The sequence below is a fragment of the Lagopus leucura genome, unplaced genomic scaffold (genome assembly GCF_019238085.1).
Source record: "Lagopus leucura isolate 7727_CA_CO unplaced genomic scaffold, USGS_WTPT01 Super-Scaffold_100008, whole genome shotgun sequence".
Lineage (NCBI taxonomy): Eukaryota > Metazoa > Chordata > Aves > Galliformes > Phasianidae > Lagopus > Lagopus leucura.
The window spans coordinates 14,508,539-14,532,608 of record NW_024962265.1 but is presented as its reverse complement, the minus strand read 5'-3'; the positions used below and the strand labels follow the sequence as shown (position 1 = coordinate 14,532,608).

Here is a 24,070-nt window from a genome sequence, read left to right as displayed (position 1 = left end):
AAAAATGCCATCTCTACATCAGCCTCTGTGGAGCGAGATGCAGCCTGAGTGGCTGTGGAGGCCAGCGACCCATGGACCCATGTGGCTCCATGACCACAGGAGGGGGGCGCTGGGGGAGGGCTGTGTCACCAGCAGCCACAGCAGGAGGGCAGCAGCCTGGGACATGGCAGAGCTGGTGAGAACAACGTGATCTGCCTGAACCTGCAGTTGGATCAGATGTTTGCCAGAGGTCTCTGCCAAGCTCTGCCATCTCGGGAATCGGAAAGAAAGTGAATTTTGAAGACACAGAAATGGCTGTGTCCCTTCTCTTGCACTTGCACAGCTACCTCTGCCAACAGCAGATCTGAATGCAATATCAGATGATGCAATAAGAGAGACCACTCTAGCATTACACAAAGCATTTGTGAAGATTTTAATTGGGACATTCACAGGAAAAATCAGATGAGGAAAACGTCATTAACACCTCAGTAGTTAATACCACATTTTGCAAAGACCAAAGTTTCAGGAGAGACAAGAGAAACATTGGGAACATACATCATTGAGACCAAGACCCATAACACAACCAACCAAGCACAAACCAAGAGCTGACACGAGGCATTAAATATTCACCATTACCCTGCACGTGGATATGTCCTCTGAACACAGACTTTTAAACTGAATTGATTGCAGCACCAGTGAAAAACGATGGCTTTTCTCCCCAGATCTACAGTAATGTCAAATAAATATAAAAGATTTTAACAGTCTAGATTTTTTCTATATTGTATATATTCTATATTCTATTTTTTCTATATGAATTGTGCTTAACTTCACCAGACCAGCAGGTGGACAATGATCAGTGCCTTCTCCCCATCCTCCCCCCCACTCCACAGACACACTTTGGAGAAAAGAGACTATTTTAATCTGTTCTGACAAAAAGGGATAAAAGAAATTCTTAGAAGATGCTTAGACAACAGAAGAGGAGAGAATGCTATGTGTAATCCAAGCCTTCAAATCAGCTGAAAAGATCTATTCATGTCAGAGCTTTACTACTGCCCAAATTGGATGCAGTTTCAAAATTCTACACCCACTTAATAAGTCTTGCTCCTCCATAGCTGTGCTTTAATGAGTTATCTTCTGTGTGGAAATACAGGACTTTATTTTTGTGGGCTTGCTGTAATAAAGCTTTGTTGAAAGCACAGAGTGTCCTCAAAATGCACTCAGTTCTTAATGCAAATAACTTGCAAAGGGGCGTTTGGTTCTTCCTAATGCCACTCCTTTTGACACACGGCATGATCTGAGATTGAACTCTTATCTGGTCTATAGTAAGATAGCTGTGTAAGAAGGAAACATGTATGAATTTGCATTTTTCTGAAGCATGACAATGTAGGCTTTTTTTCAGCATTTAACAAAAAATTGGGTGAAAGATGGAAATACCATGACTGTTTTCAAGCTCCTAGATTTGTCATTCTGAGTAACAAACATTTCAAAGCACTGCTTAGTACAGTTTCAGAATCTAGAACATTTTTTTATAAAACTACATCTAATTAAAAATAAATACCCGTTGCTCAGCGTTCAGACAAAATGCTGGGCTTAAACACCTTTCATTCCTTCCCCAGAGTTTGATGCACGTGCATACATCTACTGTAGGAACAACGTGTACTTTTCCTGGAAACAGCTATCTTCAGGTAAGTAAAAGATATTTCACTTCTGCATAAAATACAAGGTTATGATTTCACACCTTATTCTTTTTATATGTGCAACTTCTGTTATAAAACAACCCCAAGACATTCTCTTGTATGTATCAGCACAAATATCATCACACACTTTAATAACCTTGTGCCAAGTTCGCTTTTGCTCCAAAGCCGTTGTGTGCTAACAGCACAGCTGGGACCAGACATTCAACCTTCAGAATATTCAGATCCACAAAGAAGATGTTTACCATTGTTTTTTTTTACTGTCAGGCAGCAAATTATCCAAATGTCCTTCAATGAACAAACCCAACTGCTATGTTGCTGGTTCGACCTTGTCAATATCTTCCTTCTTGGTACCCTCCTCTCGGTTTCTGCCCTGCTGCATGGTGAACACCGATGGGCCCAGCCTCAGGATCTTCCCGCTGCCCAGGCACTCATCGCCCTTGTAGAACACAGCAAACTAGGAGATGAACACAGGCAGAGCCTTTTCACACAGCAAGCAATGCAGGCTGCACGAGAGCTGTTGGACAGGGAGTGCATACATCTGTACCTGCTCTAAGCAGGCACTCCGTGGTTCCTCACTCCCACCCTCCACCCCGGTGGGACTCCTCTCAGCTCAGCTCACTTCCCTTATCCTCACCCCTCTGTTATAAACCTCTTGCTTCTCCATGTACCCCAGAGGCCCCGGTTTTGGGGTGGGAGAGGCTATGCATTAAATGTCTGAGAGCCTCTAGCTTACAATGCATTGCGGTGTACCCTTATATTAACACTCATCCTGATGAATCTCAGAATGACTTTTCATCTACATCACTCTTGGAGCGGGTCCAGAGGAGGGCCATAAGATATCAGAGGGCTGGAGCACCTCTCCTATGAAGAAAGGGTGAGTGAACTGGGCTTGTTTAGCTTAGAGGAGCCTCCATGGAGACCTCATTGTGGCCTTCCAGTTGAAAGGAGCATATAATAAACAGGAGGGGCAATGGTTATTTATGAGGGTGGACAGTGGTAGAACAAGGCAGAATGGTTTTAAATTGAGACAGGGAGGTTTAGGTGTTAGATATTAGGAGGAAGTTTTTCACACAGAGGGTGGTGACGCACTGGAACAGGTTGCCCAAGGAGGCTGTGGATGCCCCATCCCTGGAGGCATTCAAGGCCAGGCTGGATGTGGCTCTGGGCAGCCTGGTCTGCTGGTTGGTGACCTGCACACAGCAGGGGGTTGAAACTCGATGAGCATTGTGGTCCTTTTCAACCCAGGCCATTCTAGGATTTTGAGAGGCACCAGTGCCCATTACCACTTCTCATTGCTGTTCTGGGAGAATGCAACGTGCTGAATGCAGATCCTCGCTAAATGAATTTGAACATTAAAACTACATTATGCAGCCAATTACCAAACTAATGACTTTTAAAATCTGTTTCTTGAGGACAGGAATAGATACCTTTTCCACATATATAAGTGATAACTAGAGACCGTTCAGTATGTTTCTGAAACATGTAAGTCAGCCTCTCATGATACATGGATAACAACAGACTTTAAAACTGCAAACAAACTCTTCATAGAATAGAGGATGAATAGCCAAAATGGGATTAACTGCTCTCACATGGTATTTTCGTATGAAAATTATTTTGTTCCAGCTATTAACAGCACTGATGTTTTACCAATTACTCTATTTTACCTTAAAACCCCCAAAGTGAAAAAAAATCACTTCCAACAACTTACCTGTCCAGGAGTGAGAGCTCTTGCTGGCTTCACCAGTGTCACCCACACGCTCCCATCTTGGTTTAGAGTCAGCACGCAGGGCACTGAGGGAGAAAATCCAAACATCTGCCACTCAGTTCTTAGGTTCCCACAAAAACAAAAGCAATTTCCATCACTGAGTTAAACAGACCTAAGTCAACACTATGCTCCTGCAAAGAACTGTTTCATAAGGATCCAAAATATTTCAGCTATATCTACAGAACAACACTGATCACACTACCACCATTTCACCAGCAAAACAAAATAAGAGAAAACAAACCAAAGTTTGATTACCCAGTGCCATCTGGTGCCGAAACCTGAAATGACACTCCATCATTTTATCTCTAACGAGCTCTGCAGGTGGCTCCTCTGCTATCCAATGCACTCGATTTGTCCTCAGTAAGTCTCTGTACAAAGCAGGGTGATCCGTTGATGGTGCCTTGAAATACAACATTCATTTCATGGTGAGGTTATTTTTACCAAAGAACTTACAACCATTGAGATATAAAGCATGAAATACAGAAGCAGCATCAAGCCATAACAAAATAAAGGCAAAATAAGCAAGAAAACAAGCACTAATAGCACTTAATCAGCTTCCAGGTGGAAGCCTTAATATGCTAAAGTAAACCTTATACACCTCTGGGCTGTCTCACTTCTTGTATGTTGCCTCCAAACAATCACATTTCTGCCTTCTTTGGGCTCAGTTTGGATGTCTACTGCGCTCCCTACACCACTTCAGGAAGTTGCTACATCCCTGCCCTTCAAATTCTCATTAAAAAACAATCCCTGTTTGGGCCCATTATGGCAAACAAAACGAGGAGAACAAAAGTTACAAACTATTTTTGAATATACTCACATTAAATGATTAATTTAATACATCACCTTCCTACCTGAGCTAGCTTATTTTATGGCACTATCTCCTGTTACTACACTGTGGTGTAGGCATGTAGATTTCCAGCTACGTAGATTTGTGTCACTCTTCTGTTAATTCTAGAAGCAACAAGAGTATTTCTAGTGCTATAATGTAAGCAAGAAAATCATTCATTTGTCAAAAATAATAATCCTCCGGACAATTTATATTTACAATGTAGGCTATGCTATCACTTAAATATTCAGTATCTCATTTCTGGAGACGGACTACCCTCAGAACTGGGAGATTACATTCGTTTTCCCCCAGGCACATAAACAAATAGCAACACACCATTCTAATCTCATCGGTATCAGAGTTAGAATAATAGCTTTCACAACAGCAGCAAGAACACTAACAAAGCAGGCAAGCTGCAGAACTCCATCCATCTCCTAAGACAGTCATTAGGACATCAACGATTCGCAGCATTATATTCTGCCTCAGCTTTCAAGATGATGAAGCTGTATTCATGGCTGCTACTTCCTTTACTGGAAAAAGAAAATAGCAAAACACAGTAAACCAAAAGAATACACATTTTGTGCACTGTGCCATGACAATACAACAAACTCTTATGTGTTAGGGGGAAAAAAAGAGAACTCCGCAGACTGGCTGATTCATTTCAGCATTTGCCATTTGTTCGGAAAAATCTCACTGCCAAAACCTCAAACAATTCTCTGCTCACCAAAAGCCAGTTCGGACAAGATGCCCCAAAGCTGTGCATGCTGCGCTAGCTGCTGCTTGTCTCCCCCAGCAGGAAAGCCAAGAACTCTGCCCAAGTGAGGATCGCATTCCACACAGCAGAAGTCACGGAATGCTTGTGTCAGTCATTAACAGCAGTGTTAATTAACTCACCACAAAGATATCTCCAGTGCTGACATCTTTATCTACAACGAACCACGCATCCTGCTGGCCTGCCAGTCTTGCCCTCTGGCCTATGGTGTACAGGAACCAACCTAAAGGAATATGCAAATGTAATGCTGTTAGCATCCTTTAATATTTACTTTAAAAACAACAACAAAACCCAACATATATTAGAAGTGTTTCCCCAAAGATTTATCACTGAACAAGGAATAATAACAACCCAAATCACCTTAGACAGGTGTGCCAATTACAAATTAAGCCAGCATCTACTTGAACGCTCGCATCCTGAAGCACGTGATTTCACACTTTGCTGTTTCTATTGTGGTATTCTGAAGGGTTTTTAATGACAGTTTTCTATTTCTGTTACACTTGGTGGTTTTGCCATCACTCAGCCTTACCAGCTCCCCCTGCTATTTTCTGTCCCAGGAGAACATCCTACTTCCATATGCAGCCTGGGACAGGAGCTCAGTTCTGGCAGCCAGAACCACAAAGTGAGCAAAGTACACCAAAGCAGCTGCACAGCAGGACTGTGCTCTCCTTGCTCACTGCAGGGAGTTGAACTACACTGCCTTCAGAGGTCCCCTTCAGCTCCAAGGATTCTATGATTCTATGATATTACCAAATGTGGACAATACATCACTGAGGTGCAGATTTTTTCTGCAAAATTTAGATACTAAAGAATTTGGAACTGAAGCGCTCTCATTTCAAAAGAATTATGTGCAAAATTGCCTCTGGTATTAAATTAACAGTCACTGAGTACCAACAGAGTAATTCTAATAGAATTATCATCTACTATATTGCAACATAGAACTACATTAAATACTCAGTTGCAGTACAAGGCTCTACATGCTGTGCAATGCCAGTTTTCCACGATTAGTTAGAGTATTCCAATTGGAAAAAGTCTGCAGACTGGTTTGGAATTCCCCAGGATTTGTCCCTCTAACCATGAGCAATATTGCTCCATTTATCTAAAAGTAGTTATTAGGGTGTCAGCCCATTACCTTTGTGTGTTCCCATCACCTTCTTATCCTCAACGGAAACAAAGTTACCTGGCTGAGGTTCTAAATACTGCCAAAGAGGAAGAGATTTAAGTCACAAGAAGGCTCCAAAAAACCCTCAAAAGCTCTGCCACTACATTCTCCTAGACTCAGAAAAATGGCTTTCCAACACGTAATCTCTACCAGCACAGTTCACTGCCTCTTTGCTGATGCTGCTTGAGGGAGAAAAGCAGGAGGGGAGTCCCTAGCAGCAGTGACCACTTGTGCTTCACTCCCCCTGTGCTCATTTATGTCATGCAATAGCAGGGTTCAGCCATCTGCCCCTCTCATATCCCAGCCACCCATTGGAGCCTGCCTGTGACTCATTGCTACAGACTGCACACAGGTGGAGGAGCAAGCTGCCTGGAACAGGCTGTTGGCTTCAGCTTCTCAGGAATTCAGAGGGAGGTGGGCCATCACTCCTGAGCAGCAGACAGGAGCTGTTTGAGATGCTGCCACAGACAGAAGAAGAACATAACATGGAGATGACCATAGAGCTAACATTACTCACCTCAAGCAGGAATTTTTCAAAGTTTCTTTCACCAATAAAGCAGACTCCCATGCTCTGAAAAAGAAATGTGGAACTGAATCCATATAAAAGCAGAGAAATACGTTGAAGAAAATATCCATTACTTATCTGTGCCAGATGGATTTTTTCCCTTAGGCACTGAAAACTACCAGGGGATCCCATGAAACGAACAAATCCACAACATCTTCTCCAGCATATGGAAACTACCAGTACACAGCATCAGCGAGAGCCACGAGCACAAAAGAGAAACAAATACTGAACATATGTTCAGTAAAGACATGCATTTACACTGGTGATCACACTGTGTGTAGATTACAGTCAGATTAACATACAAAGCACACATTATATAGTCACAGACTTGTCATGAAGAAAAGCTTCCACAAACAACCAGGCCTTCCTTTTCCTTACAGTTACTTTCTACATTCTTCAGATAAAACATTCACAGTGGATGAATACATTTAAGGCAATCAAGGCTGTATCAGCATACAACTGCTGGCTGCATTGTGCTTTCTAGGATTAAATCATGAAGTGTTCTTAGTCAGGGATGCAGAACTTCCCTTGAAAAAACAAATTGTAGAAAAACAGCACCACCCAGCCTATGTGAAAACATATTCAAACCTACTGACAGCGATGAAATCTTTGAAAGCTATGGAGAGTAAAGACCAAGGCTTCTCATCTGCTGTAACAAAGAATGTTTTCCTTACAGCTTCCTATCACATTCGTGTTCATCTTGGCTCTTCTGAGATGTAGTGGCCCATAAATTATCTGCAAACTACAATACAGAACTAACCAGGAACACGTAAAATGCCTGAAAGCAGGCAGACAATGATGAAAACAGTTCCCAACCTATTCTATCGTTGTTCATGGAAACAGCTGATTTGTCAGAGATTAAGGATCAAAAAGATCAGAAAGTCCATTTTAGAGAGAAATAGAAATCAAAAGAGTTTAAGTGTTACCATGCCTCTTTTTTCTTTAGCACATGATGAAGGCCATGTTCTGATGCTATCTTCCTTACAAAGCTTTTTGTTAAATGCCCTAAAGGGAAAATGGTTTTCCTCAAAGCATCCTGTGAGATCTGACTCAGAAAGAAGGTCTGGTCTTTGAAGAGGTCAGCTCCTTGAAGGAGTTTTACAGCTGCAAAGTATAAAACACAAAACAATCAACACAACTGCTGCCTTTAATGGTCGAACTTCCTTCAGCATTTTGTTCAATAACCAACATTTCAGTTTTATTACTTCCAAACACAAGCAAAAGACAGCATTTGGGCAAGGTGTACAAAATCTAATTGAGAATGTTTATTTTCTCACCACTGAAAAGGTACAGAAATATTCTGATTTTGTAGAAATTCATACATTGCCCCATCTATATTCTACTGGAAGTTTCACTGCCAAGACCATTAACGCTATAAAAGATGAAGACAACGTTCACATTTCATTTGAAAGACAGAACCAGTATTCAAACATTCTAGAGCACACTGTTAATTAAAAACATATTTTCCACTGAACTTATATTGCCATACATCAGTGACTTGAACAATCAGCACAGTTATTCCCACTGGACGATCTCAGGAGAGATGTGAAAGCCAAGGAAGCATTAATATGCCAACATTACTGGGACAACTTTGCAAGAGTGGTAACTTGCAAGTTTCTTTCCCTTTGGGTATACTGCATTTCCCATTTACACCAGAGTTTCATCTGAGTCACCTTATTACACTATGGCCCACAGCAGTTATTGGCCAGGTATTATCCAACCTGCAATAGTGCCATGCAGAGCCATCCCCAAGCAGCAGTAACTAAGCCAGCTCATGTATTGACACAACAGAACTGCCATGCTGCAGGTAGAAACTTCTGATCACATATGGCCACAGGCAGGCTATAAGAGTGAAGAGCAAAGCCTGCTGCTGCTATATTCTCTTGGCTGATCTCAGCATCACAGTCTTAGAAATGCCTGCATAAGCTGTGCTCACACCTCCCAGCTGCAGTGCAGGCAGAACCTTACTCTGCCTTCCAGAGGGGAATAGAGAAGTAAGGTGCAACAGCAGAATTATGGAGTGAAAAACTGTTTTTTTCCCCTGTAAAATAATATATGATCCATATAAAGCTATATAAAACTATGTTGTTAATTTTCATGTTTCAAAGGTCTTAAATCTAAAGCAGAACAAACATATCAAATAATTTTTACAGGACCCAGTGAAGTACTCAACAATAATTTCTTGAAATACTTCCCCAGGATCCAGAAGACAGCCCCATCTCCTTAAGTACAGTCCTTCCAGAATGTTGATTACTCCTGAATTAATTATTTTCACCCCTCTGCACCTGTATCAGCAAATGTACTACTTGACTGTTAGTGTAATTTTCAGTAATGCAAATCTCCTGTTTGCCCAATCCACATTCTACAGAAACTGGGGTTTAAAGAGTAATCACTGCAACATAAAATAAATATAGTTCAAATTTCTTTGAACCCTAGGATGAAATACAATGCTACTTACTGTTTCTAACTTCAAATCGGTTTCTGAAAAGCTCTCGGGGTCTTTTCGTATGTTTCTGTTGGAAAACCTCCTCGTCCTCCAGTGAAGTTCTAGCATAATGCCCAGTAGCAATTGCATCTGCTCCTAGTGAGGTATAAAACAGAACACCACAAAGACGCATACTTGAAACTCATCATTTAAAACAGGCTTTTAAACATCTATGAAAAGAAAACAAAATCATGAAGAAAGAAAACCTATGGAGAAGTCTCATACTACCAGTAATCATACTCCTGCGGTTTGAATAACAGGCTATCTGGTGGCATGTTGAAAGCCATGTTTCTGTACTTCAGGGACCATCCTAAGAATTAGACGTAATGCTCAGGTCAATACGTGTTCCTAAATTAAATCTGCTCCTTACCTATTTATCAGTATTCAAAACTGAATACTTCACAAATATTGAAATGCTGCCACAGAGATGGGTGATTTCTGTACACACATGAATTCCCATTTTTCCCCTCCGTTCCAAGACTCTGTAGCACTTAAGCATCTCCCCACCACACACTGAAACTGACACACTTGGAAGTGCCTTACCAAGGTTATCCATAGCATAATGGAGAAAGTGGTTGAATTTGATATGCTTGTTACACACTATGTCAGGGTTAGGAGTCCTTCCCAGTTCATACTCCTTTAAGAGGTCACTGTAAAATAAAGATTCACATGTACATTAACACCAATAACACAGAATAACACTCTTCAAGTCTAGAAGATAAGCTGTGAAAACTTGAGATCCACTCATGCTAAGCATTTCATGTAAGACTCAAAACATCTGTTAAATTTAAAGATGTAAGAAACAACACTTGGAAGCAGACTTGAAGGCACAGTCAAGCAATCACTCATAATGTTGTACTCACAACCCTGACTTATCAAACTGCCATTCCTTCAGAGGAGACACCAGGAGACCACAGGAAAAAACAAGGCCTCTAGTAGTTCTTCCTACAAAAGGTTGTTTTTGATAAATAATCCTTTAAAAAGAGACTTCAGGTAATAAACTCAAGCTCGTCAATGACAGTAAGGAAAAAGGCTTCTGCAACAAACCAAGTCACTCACAGCAAATTGCTTGGAAATGCTGTACTGACAAATGATGAGAAGCAGAAGTCAGTCTCTATGGTCTCTGGTTCATCGATTCACCATCACTTACAGTCACCTCCCAACCCACAAGAGTTGTGACACCATTATTCCTTCTCTCACACCATGACCATATTCTTCGCTGACTGCACAATTTTGTGCTCAACGTGATGTCACTGCAGTGAGATGCAGAGGGCTATTCCTCAGTGTCTTCCAAGACAAAGTAACAACAGCACTACTTAAAGGGGAATGAAGATCCAGGGAACAACCTTTACATTCTTAAGTTGAATATGAGAGATATTTCATCGTTACACTGATACTACCCCTTTCCTTCTGCTCCCAAGAAAAGCTCTCAGCTTTTTCCATGCATAACTTCCCTTACAGCGCGACATACTCATGGGAAGAGGAAATCTGAACGTCTTCTTTAGAGATTAGTTCCAAATTGGTTGGAAGCAAGGCTATTTCACAATCACTTTATGGTAAATCAGATATCCAACCTGAACATCCCCTGGCACAACTTGAGGCCTCTCCCTCTCATCAACTGCTAGTTATGTGGGAGCAGAGGCTGACCCCCACCTCCTCACAACCTCCTTTCAGGCAGTTATAGAGAGCAATAAGGCCTCCCCTGCGCCTCCTCTTCTCCATACTGACCCATCCCAGTTCCCTCAGCCGCTCCCCATCACTCCTGTGCTCCACACCCCTCACAGCTCCACTGCCCTTCTCTGGACAAGGTGCAGGGCCTCCATGTCTTTCTCGTAGTGAGAATCCAGCCCGAGAGGTGCAGCCTCACCAGCACAGACAACAGGGGAAGGAACGTGTTACAGTATGATTAGTACGATACACAGGCACATATCATACAGCGCTCTGCACAAACTGCACAAAGAAGCAAAAAGTGCCATGTCCCATTAATTTTTTCTTCTCAGGCTGCCGAAAGGCGAGGGCAGCGTGTGGGAAACATAAGAAATGAGCAGCAACAGATGCCCGGCCCCTCCCGCAGTTCTCGCCCACGTCCCGCAGCACGAACACGGCAGCCGGCAGCCGCCCACCTGAACACCTCATTCCAGTACTCCTTCACGTAGGACACCTGGTGGAACGGGATGCCCAGCTTCTGGCACACACGGTACGCGTCCTCGCAGTCCCTGTCCACGGAGCAGGCGCCCTGCTCGTCCAGCGGGTCCCAGTTCTTCATGAAGACGCCCGTCACCTGGTACCCTGCCGAAGGAAGGCGAGGCTCGGCGTGAGCAAGGCGCTCCGGCAGAGCGGCGCTCCGGCCCTCTCTCGGCGCACGTTACCCGCGCCCACCCAGCCCCCGCCCGACCCGCACCTCGGCGCCGCAGCAGCAGCGCGGCCACGGCACTGTCCACGCCGCCCGACACGGCGCAAGCCACGCGCCGCCCCGCCGCCAGCATCGCCGCTCAGCCCGAGCCTTCCGCCGGCGGAGTCCGTTACGGCCGCACCGGAAGGGGCCGGGCCTGGCCTGCACCGCTTTTTAAAGGAATACCAGCTGCTGCAACGTGTTTCTCTTCATAAACTTTATTAAGTCAATACGTTAAGCAGGCACGCATCAGGTCCCTACGACGTGCTTCTTGTTATAATATTGTGTGCATTTTACTTTCATTTTACACCCCTTTAAAGCGTTCATGTCCCAGGAAACTCAGATAGAAAAGCATCTTTCTGCTGTGCAAGGGAGGAAGTTCAAATTAGAGCTCCATGTGTCAAGGCCAAACCACGCAGCAATAACACACTGCCTTCTCTGAAAGATGCAGTCATCCCCCTGCTGTGTGCAGTGTACTCCACCTGCATTCACAGTTAAGAGTCAGTTAACAGTTTCCTGACTTCAAATAATTTGTGTTAATAAAGCTTGACCTGCACTTACCAGCCTTATGTGCATGTTCACATTTGCTAGTGAAACAAACTCACCTGTTCATATTTTGTATAACCATTTATTAAACAACTCATTTACTTTAAATTATACCTTCATTGCACATAAGGGAGAGGGAGGAAAAGAACAAGTTAGAAACTAAAAAACAAAACTGCTTCCAATAGAGATTATTCCTTTCTGGCTCATACCAACAAGGTTTAAATACATTGTTGTATTTTATCTGTGAAAAGAACCCCATAATCTTGACCATGAGAAACACAGCAGCAATAGAATTTATCATGTATTCTAAATCCATCTTCATACAGCTGTGCAAGGGAAGAGCAGGATGTGAACACTTGCAGGGTTCTTCGCATCTGTGATCTTCTGAGTCAAGTTCAGAACTTCAGCAGAGGGGAATCCAAATTTTCTTTGTTTATATCAGGACTCAGAGTGATAAGAGGAGAGCTCAAATCAATCAACTGAAAGAAAAAAAAATGATTATGTTTAGGTGTTGTACATAATTAGTAGTGATAATCTCAATTACTTCTTAAATCTCAGATTCCTGCTACTAACCAAAGGACAGATATAAGCACCACACAAGTGTTAAGGTTCAGAGTTTTAAAGATCTAGCTTACTCTTAGACAAGCACAAGCTTCCCACAAGGTGGATGTTCCCCAAGTTCATCTTCGAAGCCTTAAGGGCTTCTTATAGGTTTCACTGCTATGCACATTCAAGTGACAGTACAACCCAGGCACGGCAAAGCATTTCTGAACTGCTCTGAACATGCCCCCTGAAGATCCCTGTGATCCCCTTCTGTGTTACTTTGAAGGGTCTGATATTAAATTGATCCCAAGTACAACTGATGTCTAAAACTACATTCTCATAGTTACCACCACTCATCTGAAAGCATCTCGAGGAGTCCACCTTCAAGCTGCTAGTGTACAGAAAGAAAAACACTTGCTCAGAAATGCTTGTCAGATTTAGACTGGGTTCCAACATACATTTTTCAGCTAAGGAGGGCTTTAGGAGAAGGGTTAAACAAGAGTCTCAGCATGCCTGCTCTGCAGAAGACCACATTCACCTCCTGCTTCAGGAACAGTTTAAGGCCTGAAGCAATTTTTAAGGAAGTTCTCATTCTCCAACCTCCTCCTGCTCACTCAGCTCCAGTTCAGCACATGGATGTTAAAACATTGTGCTCTCCTTAAAAGCACATTGCTATGTAGTACTGTGAACTGACTGAGCTGCTATTACAGCTCTTATGCTACCATGGAGCTGTCTGCAAGCAGCTATATTGGCCACCTCACATTTTCCTGCTAGTATATATGCATCACTCCCTTCCCATCCCACCCCTAACACTTAAATATTACCTACCTTTATCTGCTCTGAGAACATAGGCTTCAGAGGAATAACCTTATTCACTTCAGGAGTATTGGAAAGGTCAATCAGAGGTCTGCTTCCACATTCCAAAGTTTGTGGGAGAGAGTTATCTGCTTCAATGTCTATCAGTAATACCTTAAAAAAAAAAAAAGACAAGGTTTTCCCCTCTGCTCTCCATGTTTTCTTCAAAATAATTTAAGCAATTAATTTTATCTTACATACAGGTCATGTTTTATTTACAGTTTGGGTCTTTCTCTTACAGGATTTTATGCTTACAGCATTAAACCTTTTGTTCTGCCAATGGCTCTTACCACAAATAGAGAAAATACAACAAGACAAAGATCTCTTTGGAACATAAAATATTTTCACTTGTAAGTCAGATTTAGAAAAGTCTTAAATCTTGACAGTTGTTAAACTACAAGAATTGTGCAATGTTATTTACCCAGTTTAAATACATAAGCAAGTCTGTAGAGCTCCAGATTTCAGTTACATTTTGTCCAGTTTAACTACTTTATACACATATTAAGTAATTCCAGAACAGCATTTCACACCTGCCAGTAGATCAGCTAACGTGGGACAGAACTGATGCCATGAGATTGAGTAATTCACCTGCAAGGTTTATTCTAGACCTGGAATTCTGTAAATCTATAGCACTCGGGCAGGTTAAAGGTCTGATCTGCTAGTTCTGAAAGCTTTCTCCTTAATGCCTGTTGTGTGCCAGCTTTCAAAAGGAAGCCAATAGATCTACAGGAAAGAGGGGAAACAGCATTCAGTGGATTAACTGTGTGACAGTTAACTAACTTTTCTGCTACATGAGATTTGGGGTTTAATCCTTAAGCACTGTACACAGACTTGCTTTGCTGCTATGCAACTCAATTTCTCTAGAACAGTGCATGTTTTTTCCCCAAGAGGCCTCATGGTTGTGACAGGAATTGTCCTTGATAGTGCTTTCCTAACTGAATCTACAAGAATTTTGCAGCACTCACCTAGAAGTGAAACTTCAATATGAAATCTGCAAGTATACCATTCAGCTTCAATAGAGGAATTATAGTGGCAACACAGAGCAGATGGTCATTGCTATAAACAGGCACTAGAGGGTGCCTGCATAGAGCTAACCTATTTTAACTACGTGCACTGAATTGCTTTTTCTACTCATATCTCAGCTTCAATTCATTTATTTTCATGTAGTTAGTTCTGTAGAAATATGGATTCTCTTATCTTACCTCTTTAGTTTGTCTCTCTTCAGCCAGCTGATTTTGTACTTCAGCCTCTTTTAATTTGTCTTCTACTATTTCTGTCACAGCTTTTTCTGGTGAGAAGTCAAGCATAAGAGGCAACACAGGGGGAGGAGATGGATCATCTTCTGAAGATGATGACCGTGTCTCTTTAACCTGTTTAGAACTAGAAGAGCAATGAGTACTTTAATCAGCAGCAACAATTAAAGACAGGTAAGACAAAGACAGCCAAAGCGTTCCACAAAACCCAATGCCCTAACTTCATTTTCTCCTTATTTTCTTTATCCTAAGTTTTGGACTTCATATGTTTCAGATCCAAAAGCACGCTGACTTCCTGAACAATGTGAAATACTTATGCTGTAATTTTTCACCTACATATGCAATGAAATGAGGTAATGGCTCTAAAGATTTCATCCTATGAAATGTCTATGTTGACACATACATTCTGCCTAAGCTTCACACATGGTTTTTTTTGTTAAGGAACTGTAGTCTAATCTACATGATAAAGTTGTTTTAGAGGCAGTGAATTGCTCTCAAATTATAATTGGTCAAAGAAAAGACTATTTAGGGAATTTAGGCTAATTAATAAATCAGAAGATATTCACTAGCTATGCATAGTTTGTACTTTACCCTCCAGCCCTGGAGGAAGCCTGTATGTGCACCTGTGAGAAGATGCTGGACTGTGGCATGAAGGCAGCAGCATTATCCTTGCAGAAATTAGATGGGTAGTTAGCAGTAGCATGGGATTCTCTCCCTTGTACAAGACATTGTTTCAAATGAAAGATAAATCACCTCAAAATTCAATAGAGAAATCCTTGGCTTTTTGACTGAGGCTTCAGAGTAATTTTACAAAAGCATTGGCAACCACAAGGAGCAAAACTGAATTTTATTTAACCAGCTACTGCTCATTAAAAGGCAACAGCAAATGAACACCAGCTACAACTATCTTCAACTGGAGTACCAGATACAAGTTTTAAGTTGCTCACTAGCTCAACTAATTCAAATAGCTTCCTAGGAGGTTAGAGTTCTTTGATGTTAATGTTGACTGATCTTAAGGCTGACTGTATTTTACTAATTGCAAGACATCTACATCAGGTCTATACTGTATCTAAATGTTCTAGTGTTCTACTCTAAAGGTAGAGAAAAGATCCTTGAAAATTGGAAGTCATTAAATTTCATTTAGAAGCAATTTAGCTACAACATTGATTTCACTTCTCCATTGCATTGGAGAGCAGGGTGTGTTCCTCCTTACCCAGCTGTGAGTGTCTTTCTGGTAGAGAAGCTGGAACTTTGGCGAACAGACTCAACACGTGGAGAAAATACTGTTCTTGGTGTGGTTTTAGGAGTTGCTGCTGGAAATCCTGAGATACGACGGACAGGTGTAGGTAAGGCAGACCGTCTCAAGCTGCCAGGAGTCATGGAGACAGGCCTCTCACAAGGAATCTGAAATATCCCATCTTCAGAAGCTTTCAGGGGTGTGCTGATTGCCATGGCACTAAGAAGAGGCACACAAACAAGCCAAAGGTTCTTAGAAAGTTCCATTCAAAGAATTCTACCAGACAATAGAAATCAGTTAACCTTTGATCAGTAACTGAAAGGTGATCATCAAGAAATCAATACCTATGGCAAAGTACGGGTTTTACTTCAAAAAGAATTGTTATGAATAACTGTAGTTAAGCCATACAAAGGTGATCCTCCTTCTGAAGTGTTTTGGATGTAGATTTCCCCTCCCTTCCCCAAATCACTTCAGAAATTATTAACACAGCCTGACCTTGATGGTCTTAAGGGACTAGAGAAGCTTGCCTTTAAAGAACTTAGAGCTTTTGAAGACTGTTGCTATGACTACCCATGTTATATTCAAAGAAGTACATTCCATTCAGTCCTACCTTCCAACTTTGCCACAAAATGTTAATCCAAGAGATGGCGTTGCTTTTGTTGCTGACTCATTTGGCGTTAAATCTAAAGAGAAATGCTTTGTTATTTGTTATCCATATCCATATTTAATTTTCAGAACTACAGATACCTTTCAATTAGAGCACTTGTTCCTGCCGAGCGGTGGATAGAAGTGTGATGAAAGAGCAAGCACTCAAAGAAACTTTTGATTTTATGAGCCAAATCAGAAGATCAGCTACGTAAAGCACATGCTTACCTCCAGCTTTCACTGGAACCTGAGTTTGACCTGCAGGAACTGACAGATGTCTAGCCCTGGGCTTTGGGCACAGGCTTCCTTTAGTTGTACTTCCATCTTTATTTTGTTGACATAGCTTCTGCAGACTGGGGAAAGACTTCAGCCTCTGAATTCCACTGCCTTCAGGCTGAGATGGCACTGTTAGTGCAGAAGCTGAAGATTTAGCCAAGCTTGCAGCACTAGATATTTTGGGAGTACTAGCTGATCTTGCTTGCTTGCTGGATCTTTCAGTATTGACAGCCTGCAGAGATGAAACTCTGGTTGGTCTGGCCAGAGATTGTCTGTTTGTACTAGATGAAGGTTTAGAGCCACTCACACCAGCTTTTGAAGTTGCATTCGATTTCCCTGAAACAGAAAGCTAAGTTTCATTTCTGAATCATTGTTTATTGCTAAGCTGGATTAATAAAAATAATTAACCTTGCATAAAACAGTGATCTACAGCACTTAAATTTAATAGCAAACAATGTAAGTTTGAGATGAAAACTTACTCCCTGAACACTCAAGCAATGATACCTGCTATAGAAATTCTCCTCGCCAACTATCTGAATTATAAATTAGTACAATTAAGTAAAAGAATATTCTTCAAGGAATGCCAGAACAGCTTGCAATATAAGTTACATCTTCAGCATGTTTGCTCAGCAGACTTGGGATTGTTTCCTGAAGTACTTTCCACTCCACTGTTTGCTTAAGTTACATTGATTAACACCACAGGCTGAACTACACCATAAGGGCTTCTCTCAGTTGCCAGTTTTTACTTGTAGTCTGTACATTAATAGCACGAATCTTGACTTTTTATACTTCCTATCATATAAAAAATTATTAGTAAGCCTTAACTTCTGATAGAAACCTTAGTATCAGCCCAGCAACAATGTATACAATAAGAATTTGCTGTAGCTTGGAATCTTGCTAGATCTACAAGACCTGTGGTGTTTGTAACTACCACTGTTTTTAGGATACAGTAACTTCAAAAGAATGGAGAAAAAAGTAAGGGTCAGATTGATATCCTTACTACAGTATAACTGAATAGAAAAATTAACTCTCCAGACTTGGGTTTTTTTTCCATCTCCCTGAAGAAAACTCATCCTTTTATTAGCTAAGAATTAAACAAATTCAGAATTTGGAAGTAGCCTTCACACCTTACTACTCCAGTTCATTTTGTTGTTTTGTGGGACTTTATCAATAGTTCAAATCTGATAAACATACAGCATTCAGGACCTTACATGCTCGGCTATAACAGAAAACAGCATACAACAAGAACAGACTTGGTAAGGTTTTGCTTATTTTCTAGCTGTCAAATGCATCAGACATGTAGGTATCAGGCTTACAGGAATCTAGTCAGTACAAGCAGTACAAGTAGTTTAATATTTATCTTCAATCCATAGGGATTTGTTTGGCTAGCCTACAAGATTTTATTCTGCATTCAAATTATTCTATACTGCTTGTATGTACTAGACACCACTAAAACGTTCAGACCCTTGGGACAAGAGTTGCTTATCTACTTTAAAACTGATTTGTTAGACAAACCTTTAGTAAGAGTACTTGCCATTTTTTCCTATGGGAGAAATGGGTAAACTTGAGTTCAGATTTGAGCTCACACTGGAAACTGATGAAGTACTTTTCCTTGCGAAACCACTGGCAACACTAGGAAGCTTCAGATTTGTTTTTTTCAAACCAGGCTGAATCACAGAACATAGACAAAAGTAGTATTTAGTATGTTACTCTGCTAGGCTGCTGCGTGGTGTTACAGTCGTGTGATTGTTGGAGAAATTCCTTCCTTTGGTTACAACAGGTTAAAAAACAACATCTCCTGGAAATAGTTCACTACATCTGGATATCATACAGAAGTGAAGTAAGAATTTTCTGAAGTAGGCTGTTACTTTTATTCCTGTCACAAACCTGAGTATAGACTTAAAACAATCTCCTTATCTTATCTTCACATTAGGATTATATAGGACCCCTGAAGAAGTTATATCCTACATCAGAAACTTTGAGGGTGGATAGTGATAGGACAAGGGGGAACAGTCAAACTGAGACAGGGAAGGTTTAGGTTAGATATTAGGAACAAGTTTTTCCACACAGAGGGTGGTGAAGCACTGGAACAGGTTGCCCAGGGAGGTTGTGGATGCCCCATCCCTGGAGGCATCTGAGGCCAGGCTGGATGTGGCTCTGGGCAGCCTGGCCTGCTGGTTGGCAACCCTGCACATAGCAGGGAGTTGAAACTGGATGAGCATTGTGGTCCTTTTCAACACAGGCCATTCTGTGATTCTACAAAATTAAATAGATACCACAACACTGTGTTACTTTCCAGGACTGTGGGGTTATGCAGTCATATGAGGGTGGACAGGTAGCTTCAGGTAAACCTGTTATCACCTGCTTAGTTGTTATATGCTACTGCCACCTTCCGAAGAGCAAGCTAGATGACAACCAATCCCCATGAGTGCAAACAAGCCAAAGCAAACATCAGGTTCCACTTGGCCTCTCAGTGTCCTGCTGCATACCTCATGTCTTCTTCTTACACCACCTGCACCATTTTCAGGGAAACTTCAGCAGTACACTGTGAGCAAGCATAAAGCAGTACTGCAGCAGTGCAGGTGCCTACAGCTCCAAAACAACTTAATGCATGTTCATGCGTCTTATGGCAGCTTTGTCCTATAGTATTTGTTTCTTACCTAGAATTACCACTCACTATCTGCAGTTAATACTTTAAAATGCCTATGCTTGTTATTCCAACATACTTTTAGCTTTTCTGAAGTATATTCATTGTGGTATTGACATAGAAAACATTAAAGATAGCAATCACAGCACAGGGACTCCTTTTCCTCAAACCTATTAAACACAAAAATAGAGCTTTAAGTTAGAAAATAAACTATACTCAGTTTTTTCTTCTTACAGAAAGAGAAGTAGTATTGTTGTCATGTTAAGAATGTTCATCATTACCTTATTTGGAGCAGGAAGGACTTTTTTGTCCTGCACTGAGGAACTGCCACTTAATGAAGACTCAAAAACATCTGAAGCAGCACTTGATTTATCTGAAATTAGATCTTCAGATGATCCCACGCTGGTCAAATCTCTTTTTGTAGAAATATTAGTCTGTTTTCCTGGTTTGGCCTGCAAATTCCAATGCAACGTTTTAAAAGCTATTTTTCTATATGCCACTTTAAAGCTTTTGTTCATTTTGTTAAGAAACTGAGCCAGTACTCAATGAAAAAGTCTTTGAATCCAGTTACGCCCTTAGTCTCTAGGCCAATACAGTTTAAGTTGCCTTCTGAGTACATCTGCTAAGCATTAGAAAAGGCTTGAACACATAAGAGAAATCAACTGAAGGACAGTTCTACAGCTGTAATCAACACTTTTCGTATAACCATGTGCAGTAATAGCTGTTCTTCACAACTATGAGGTCTCCATTTAACGCATACTTTTCTGCTTTACTCTAAACTTGCAAATGATGAGCCACTACAATAGCAGAGTACATCACCTGAAGTGCCTATTTAGACAGGTAGAGTACAATTTAGCTGTGAAAGCATTAAGTCTGTAATTTTTCTTATAGCACCTGAAAAAAAAAACACCCATGAAATTGTCCATTTTCTATTATCTATCATCTATTCCATTATCTATCTATGTGAGGGGTCACACAGAGCAATACCCCACTTTCAGTAAGATCTGGATTACATAATGGAGTCTAAAATTATATGGTATAGAATAATAAAATTTCAAAGTCTAGAGACTGGATTTGTAAGCACAAAGGCTGCTAACAAACAGCTGTTTCCTTGCAATTCTCTTTCACTATTTTCCTAGGTTTCTCTTTTCAGTTTATCTCGTTGCCAAATCTTAAACCTTACACTGCTGATCAGTGCTTCCCATGACTGGAGAAGGGTAGACTGAATGAGAACTCAACTAGGAAGGTCTTTCTGTCATATCACAGTAGTTGTGCTTTTTCCCTGTTGCTCCTTCAACAAAAGTTAAAAGTACACAAAATCTTTTTCTGCACAAGTTGTACAGAAAAAAATCCACATCAAAACCAGTGTTTAAACAGCAGCCAGGAATGATGGCATTCCCAAAACCAGAACAGAATTACAAGTCTGCCAGCAGTTACTCTGCATTCTCACAATAAGTAAACCAGTTGGCTGCTATATTATATCTGCCCCACTTTTCTTTTTCTAGTGTGGGACTTTTCCTGCCTGAGCATTTTAAGAAGCAGAGAAACTTCAGAAGATTAAAGCTCACTTATAAAATCAGTACACAGATTAAACATTTCTGTAACAAAGATGAGGTTTAAGGAAAGCACTGTTACATAGGGGACATACCTTTTCTACAGTCAGCATACTGCTTTTCCCAAGAGTAGATGAAAGCTTTGGCATTAGCAGTTTGCCAGTTGCTTTCTTCGTCTTTTCCTTAGTTTTCTGTTCCTGTGTCAGAGGCGAACTGATGATTTCTGTAGGAGCTGCCTGAATTTTAACAGGGCTTTTCTCTGAAGGAATATGAAGAATATGAGTCTTGTCACCTGACAGAAGTTTATCTGATTCCTTCTGAAAAGAAGGCAGCAGCATACAGGCAGGGCTATCTCCCACACAGTATGTCTCCCTCTTAACAGCCCGGGGACTATGCTCTATATGATGGCTTTTCAGTATTTTCATTTTTGACTTCAAATCCTCCACAAATTGTTCAGAAGTCTCATTTCCATTTTCTTCTGACTGGCTTATTTTATTCTCTTCACTCTTTCCACTTTCTAACTGCAGTGCTAGCAAATGAGCTTCTTTGAAGATCTCCACAAATTTATCTCCTGTAAGTGTGCTCCACGTGAGTTGATCATCAGAAGCAGGCATCTTTTTTTCAGCACTTTTTGCTTCAATATTGACAGCAATACATTTTTCTTTGTGTCCCAGAGATCCAATAAAGACTTCATCCTCACTTCCACTATGAAGAAAAATAAGTCAGTCAGGAGCTTACTTCATCTGCATTTCAAAAGGTGTATTTATTTACCTGTTTACATTAGCATACCTTGCTGGAGAAAGTGAAAGGTCAAAATCAAACTTCTCATCAGCCAGAAGAGGAAAGTCTGAAACCATAACAACTTCATTAGAACTTTGTCACAGTAGAGATTGGCAATAAAAATGACTATATTATGTTCTCATAATTTGGTGAATCTGACAGCACATTTAGTTGTCAGGTTCGAATAACTGATTTCTTTGACCTTAAACATGCTTTGATTATTTTAAAGGCACAGCAGTATGATCAGAATCATGACAGATGCCCAAATGCCATGAAAGACCTAAACAGTAAATTCTAAACATCCTTAACAGAAACAACAGGAATCTGAGGTGCAAAAAGATTATCAGCAGCTTCAAGACAGAAATGAGAATATATAAGCAAGAACTGGATGACAACACAGTTGTCCTATCAGTCAGTTCCTTTCTAGTTGAGGCCAGTACAGGACATAACACAAGGTTACAAGAAAAACGTTTCCCTTTTAACCAATTCACGCAGTAAGCATTAACTGAATCAGCAGCAGACAGATAAGAGAGGAGCTCAGAAGAGATACGTATCACGTCACCACGTGCATTAATACCAGAGCTCCACAACGTCTCGAGGACACCCAAACACGAGTCTGATAACAGCGCCCCATGCAAGGAGAAGTACACAAAACAGGATACACAGCAGACTAAAGAGGTCCAGCAGTCCGAACGGCGCCCACTTCTAATGCGGGGTTCCCCACACGGAGGGCTCCCCAGCACCTTCTCCACCTACCATCCATGTAAGCACTCGGTTTCTCCACCACACGCCCGGAGCGAGGCAATGCCATTTCTCTTCCCTCCTCCATAGCCTCTGGAAGCACAGTGATGCAGCATGTTTAAAACACAACAATTAGGAGAGATGCACCCAGGTAACGAAGGCGCTGAGGAGCCCCGCACCACTCACCTCTGCGGAGCCGCCGAGCGCGAGGCAGCCCCCCGTTGCCGGCTGCGCGTTTGAAATCGCGCCCCGCTCACGTGACGCGTGACGCGCGCTCTCATTGGCAGGTTCGAACGATACTCCTTTTCCCCGAGCACTGTGGGGTTTGTAGTCGGCCGGAGCCTCCCAACGGCCGCGCGCGGCCCTGTGGGAGCGAAACGTCACGCCGGGTGTGCCGGCGCGGGACCTTCGCTGGAGGAAATTGGGCGGGTTAAGTGGGCTGAGGCTGGCACCGACTTCTGTATCCGTGCGGCCCAACCCCTGCCCCGGCACGGACCCCCGAAGCAGGGTGCCCGGGGCCCCAGTCAGGCGGCTGCTGATGGTCTCTGGTGAGGCGATCCACAGCCGCTGCACGGCGATGCCGGCGCTCAGCCATCCGCACGGCACAGAGAGCTGCCTGCTGTGCAGCTGGTGCCTCTGCGTTCCGTTGCGTGCCCGTGGCCTCCTGGCGTCTCCTAAGATATATCTGGGCTTACACTGTCTCAGAAATAAAGTCAAGTGGTGTATTCTTCTGGAAGTGTTTGAGTATGACTGATTGAATCACTGGATTGGAACTTAGCAGCTGAATAACAACAGGTAATCATGGCCTGCAGATTGTAAAGCAGACAAAAAGAAAAAGAAAGTTGTAATGTTCTTTCTAGTGTGGTATCTCTCCCACCGTTAAGCAGTATGTATATGCAACCTGAGTGCATAGCAAGGAGGCTGTGGATGCCCCATCCCTGCTGGCATTCAAGGCCAGGCTGGATGTGGCTCTGGGCAGCCCGGTCTGCTGGTTGGCAACCTGCACATAGCAGGGGGTTTGAAACTAGATGATCTCTGAGGTCCCTTTCAACCCAGACCATTCTATGATTCTATGATTCAAGCGTCCTACTGACTGGCTTACAGGCACAGTGCATGACAAGGACTGATGTGCTCTCCTCCATCCCTTCCCTCCTCAGCCCCCAGCACAGGTTCCTAAGGAGACTCTCCTGGCAGGCGGTGGTCAGTGAGGTGAGGAACTCTCAGGCTTTGTTGCTTGTAAAATGGGCCAATATCCAAGTGTTACTATCTTTCAGCTTCTGGCTTTTTCTCTCAGGATATTATAACTATTCCCTTTGGTATTTTCTTCATGGGTCCCTGAATTACTGTTGTT

General features: G+C 42.0%; 2 protein-coding genes across 6 annotated transcripts; both read right to left on the bottom strand.

The window, feature by feature from the left end:
* Nucleotides 1-388: 388 nt before the first annotated feature.
* TRMU (tRNA mitochondrial 2-thiouridylase) lies at nucleotides 389-11,737 on the bottom strand. 3 transcript variants are annotated; one of them, XM_042872838.1, is made up of 11 exons: nucleotides 11,653-11,737; nucleotides 11,375-11,540; nucleotides 9,795-9,901; nucleotides 9,225-9,347; nucleotides 7,698-7,870; nucleotides 6,719-6,772; nucleotides 6,172-6,238; nucleotides 5,162-5,262; nucleotides 3,697-3,841; nucleotides 3,385-3,467; nucleotides 389-2,130 (listed from the first exon to the last, which is right to left on the bottom strand). In XM_042872838.1, the coding sequence occupies exons 1-11, from the start codon at nucleotides 11,735-11,737 to the stop codon at nucleotides 1,984-1,986; spliced, it is 1,251 nt and encodes a 416-aa protein (XP_042728772.1). In that variant the 3' UTR covers nucleotides 389-1,983. The 3 variants fall into 3 exon arrangements, with proteins under 3 accessions (XP_042728772.1, XP_042728773.1, XP_042728774.1); XM_042872839.1 differs by having other exon boundaries at nucleotides 2,108-2,190; XM_042872840.1 differs by lacking the exon at nucleotides 389-2,130 and adding an exon at nucleotides 2,863-2,976.
* Nucleotides 11,738-11,893: 156 nt separating this feature from the next.
* On the bottom strand, nucleotides 11,894-22,941 carry GTSE1 (G2 and S-phase expressed 1). Of its 3 annotated transcripts, none has more exons than XM_042872658.1 (13): nucleotides 22,906-22,941; nucleotides 22,735-22,812; nucleotides 21,988-22,045; nucleotides 21,294-21,903; nucleotides 19,927-20,097; nucleotides 18,533-18,665; nucleotides 16,951-17,334; nucleotides 16,688-16,760; nucleotides 16,054-16,296; nucleotides 14,790-14,967; nucleotides 13,561-13,701; nucleotides 13,080-13,123; nucleotides 12,586-12,668 (listed from the first exon to the last, which is right to left on the bottom strand). In XM_042872658.1, exons 2-13 carry the CDS (start codon nucleotides 22,805-22,807, stop codon nucleotides 12,665-12,667), a joined length of 2,112 nt encoding a protein of 703 aa, XP_042728592.1. In that variant the 5' UTR covers nucleotides 22,808-22,812; nucleotides 22,906-22,941; the 3' UTR covers nucleotides 12,586-12,664. The 3 variants fall into 3 exon arrangements, with proteins under 3 accessions (XP_042728591.1, XP_042728592.1, XP_042728593.1); XM_042872659.1 differs by having other exon boundaries at nucleotides 13,080-13,120; XM_042872657.1 differs by lacking the exon at nucleotides 13,080-13,123 and having other exon boundaries at nucleotides 11,894-12,668.
* Nucleotides 22,942-24,070: the final 1,129 nt, after the last annotated feature.

What these genes read in the sequence shown, in the direction of transcription:
- GTSE1 (XM_042872657.1), bottom strand. Translation starts at nt 22,807, where the DNA reads ATGGAGGAGGGAAGAGAAATGGCATTGCCTCGCTCCGGGCGTGTGGTG. An exon ending in GTATGCTGACTGTAGAAAAG is followed by an intron (nt 20,098 to 21,293) that starts GTATGTCCCCTA and finishes TGGAATTTGCAG; the next exon opens with GCCAAACCAGGAAAACAGAC. An exon ending in TTCTCCCATAGGAAAAAATG is followed by an intron (nt 17,335 to 18,532) that starts GCAAGTACTCTT and finishes TTTCTGTTTCAG; the next exon opens with GGAAATCGAATGCAACTTCA.
- TRMU (XM_042872838.1), bottom strand. Translation starts at nt 11,737, where the DNA reads ATGCTGGCGGCGGGGCGGCGCGTGGCTTGCGCCGTGTCGGGCGGCGTG. An exon ending in GCTGCTGCTGCGGCGCCGAG is followed by an intron (nt 11,541 to 11,652) that starts GTGCGGGTCGGG and finishes TTCCTTCGGCAG; the next exon opens with GGTACCAGGTGACGGGCGTC. An exon ending in TCGGCACCAGATGGCACTGG is followed by an intron (nt 3,468 to 3,696) that starts GTAATCAAACTT and finishes TTTCTCCCTCAG; the next exon opens with TGCCCTGCGTGCTGACTCTA.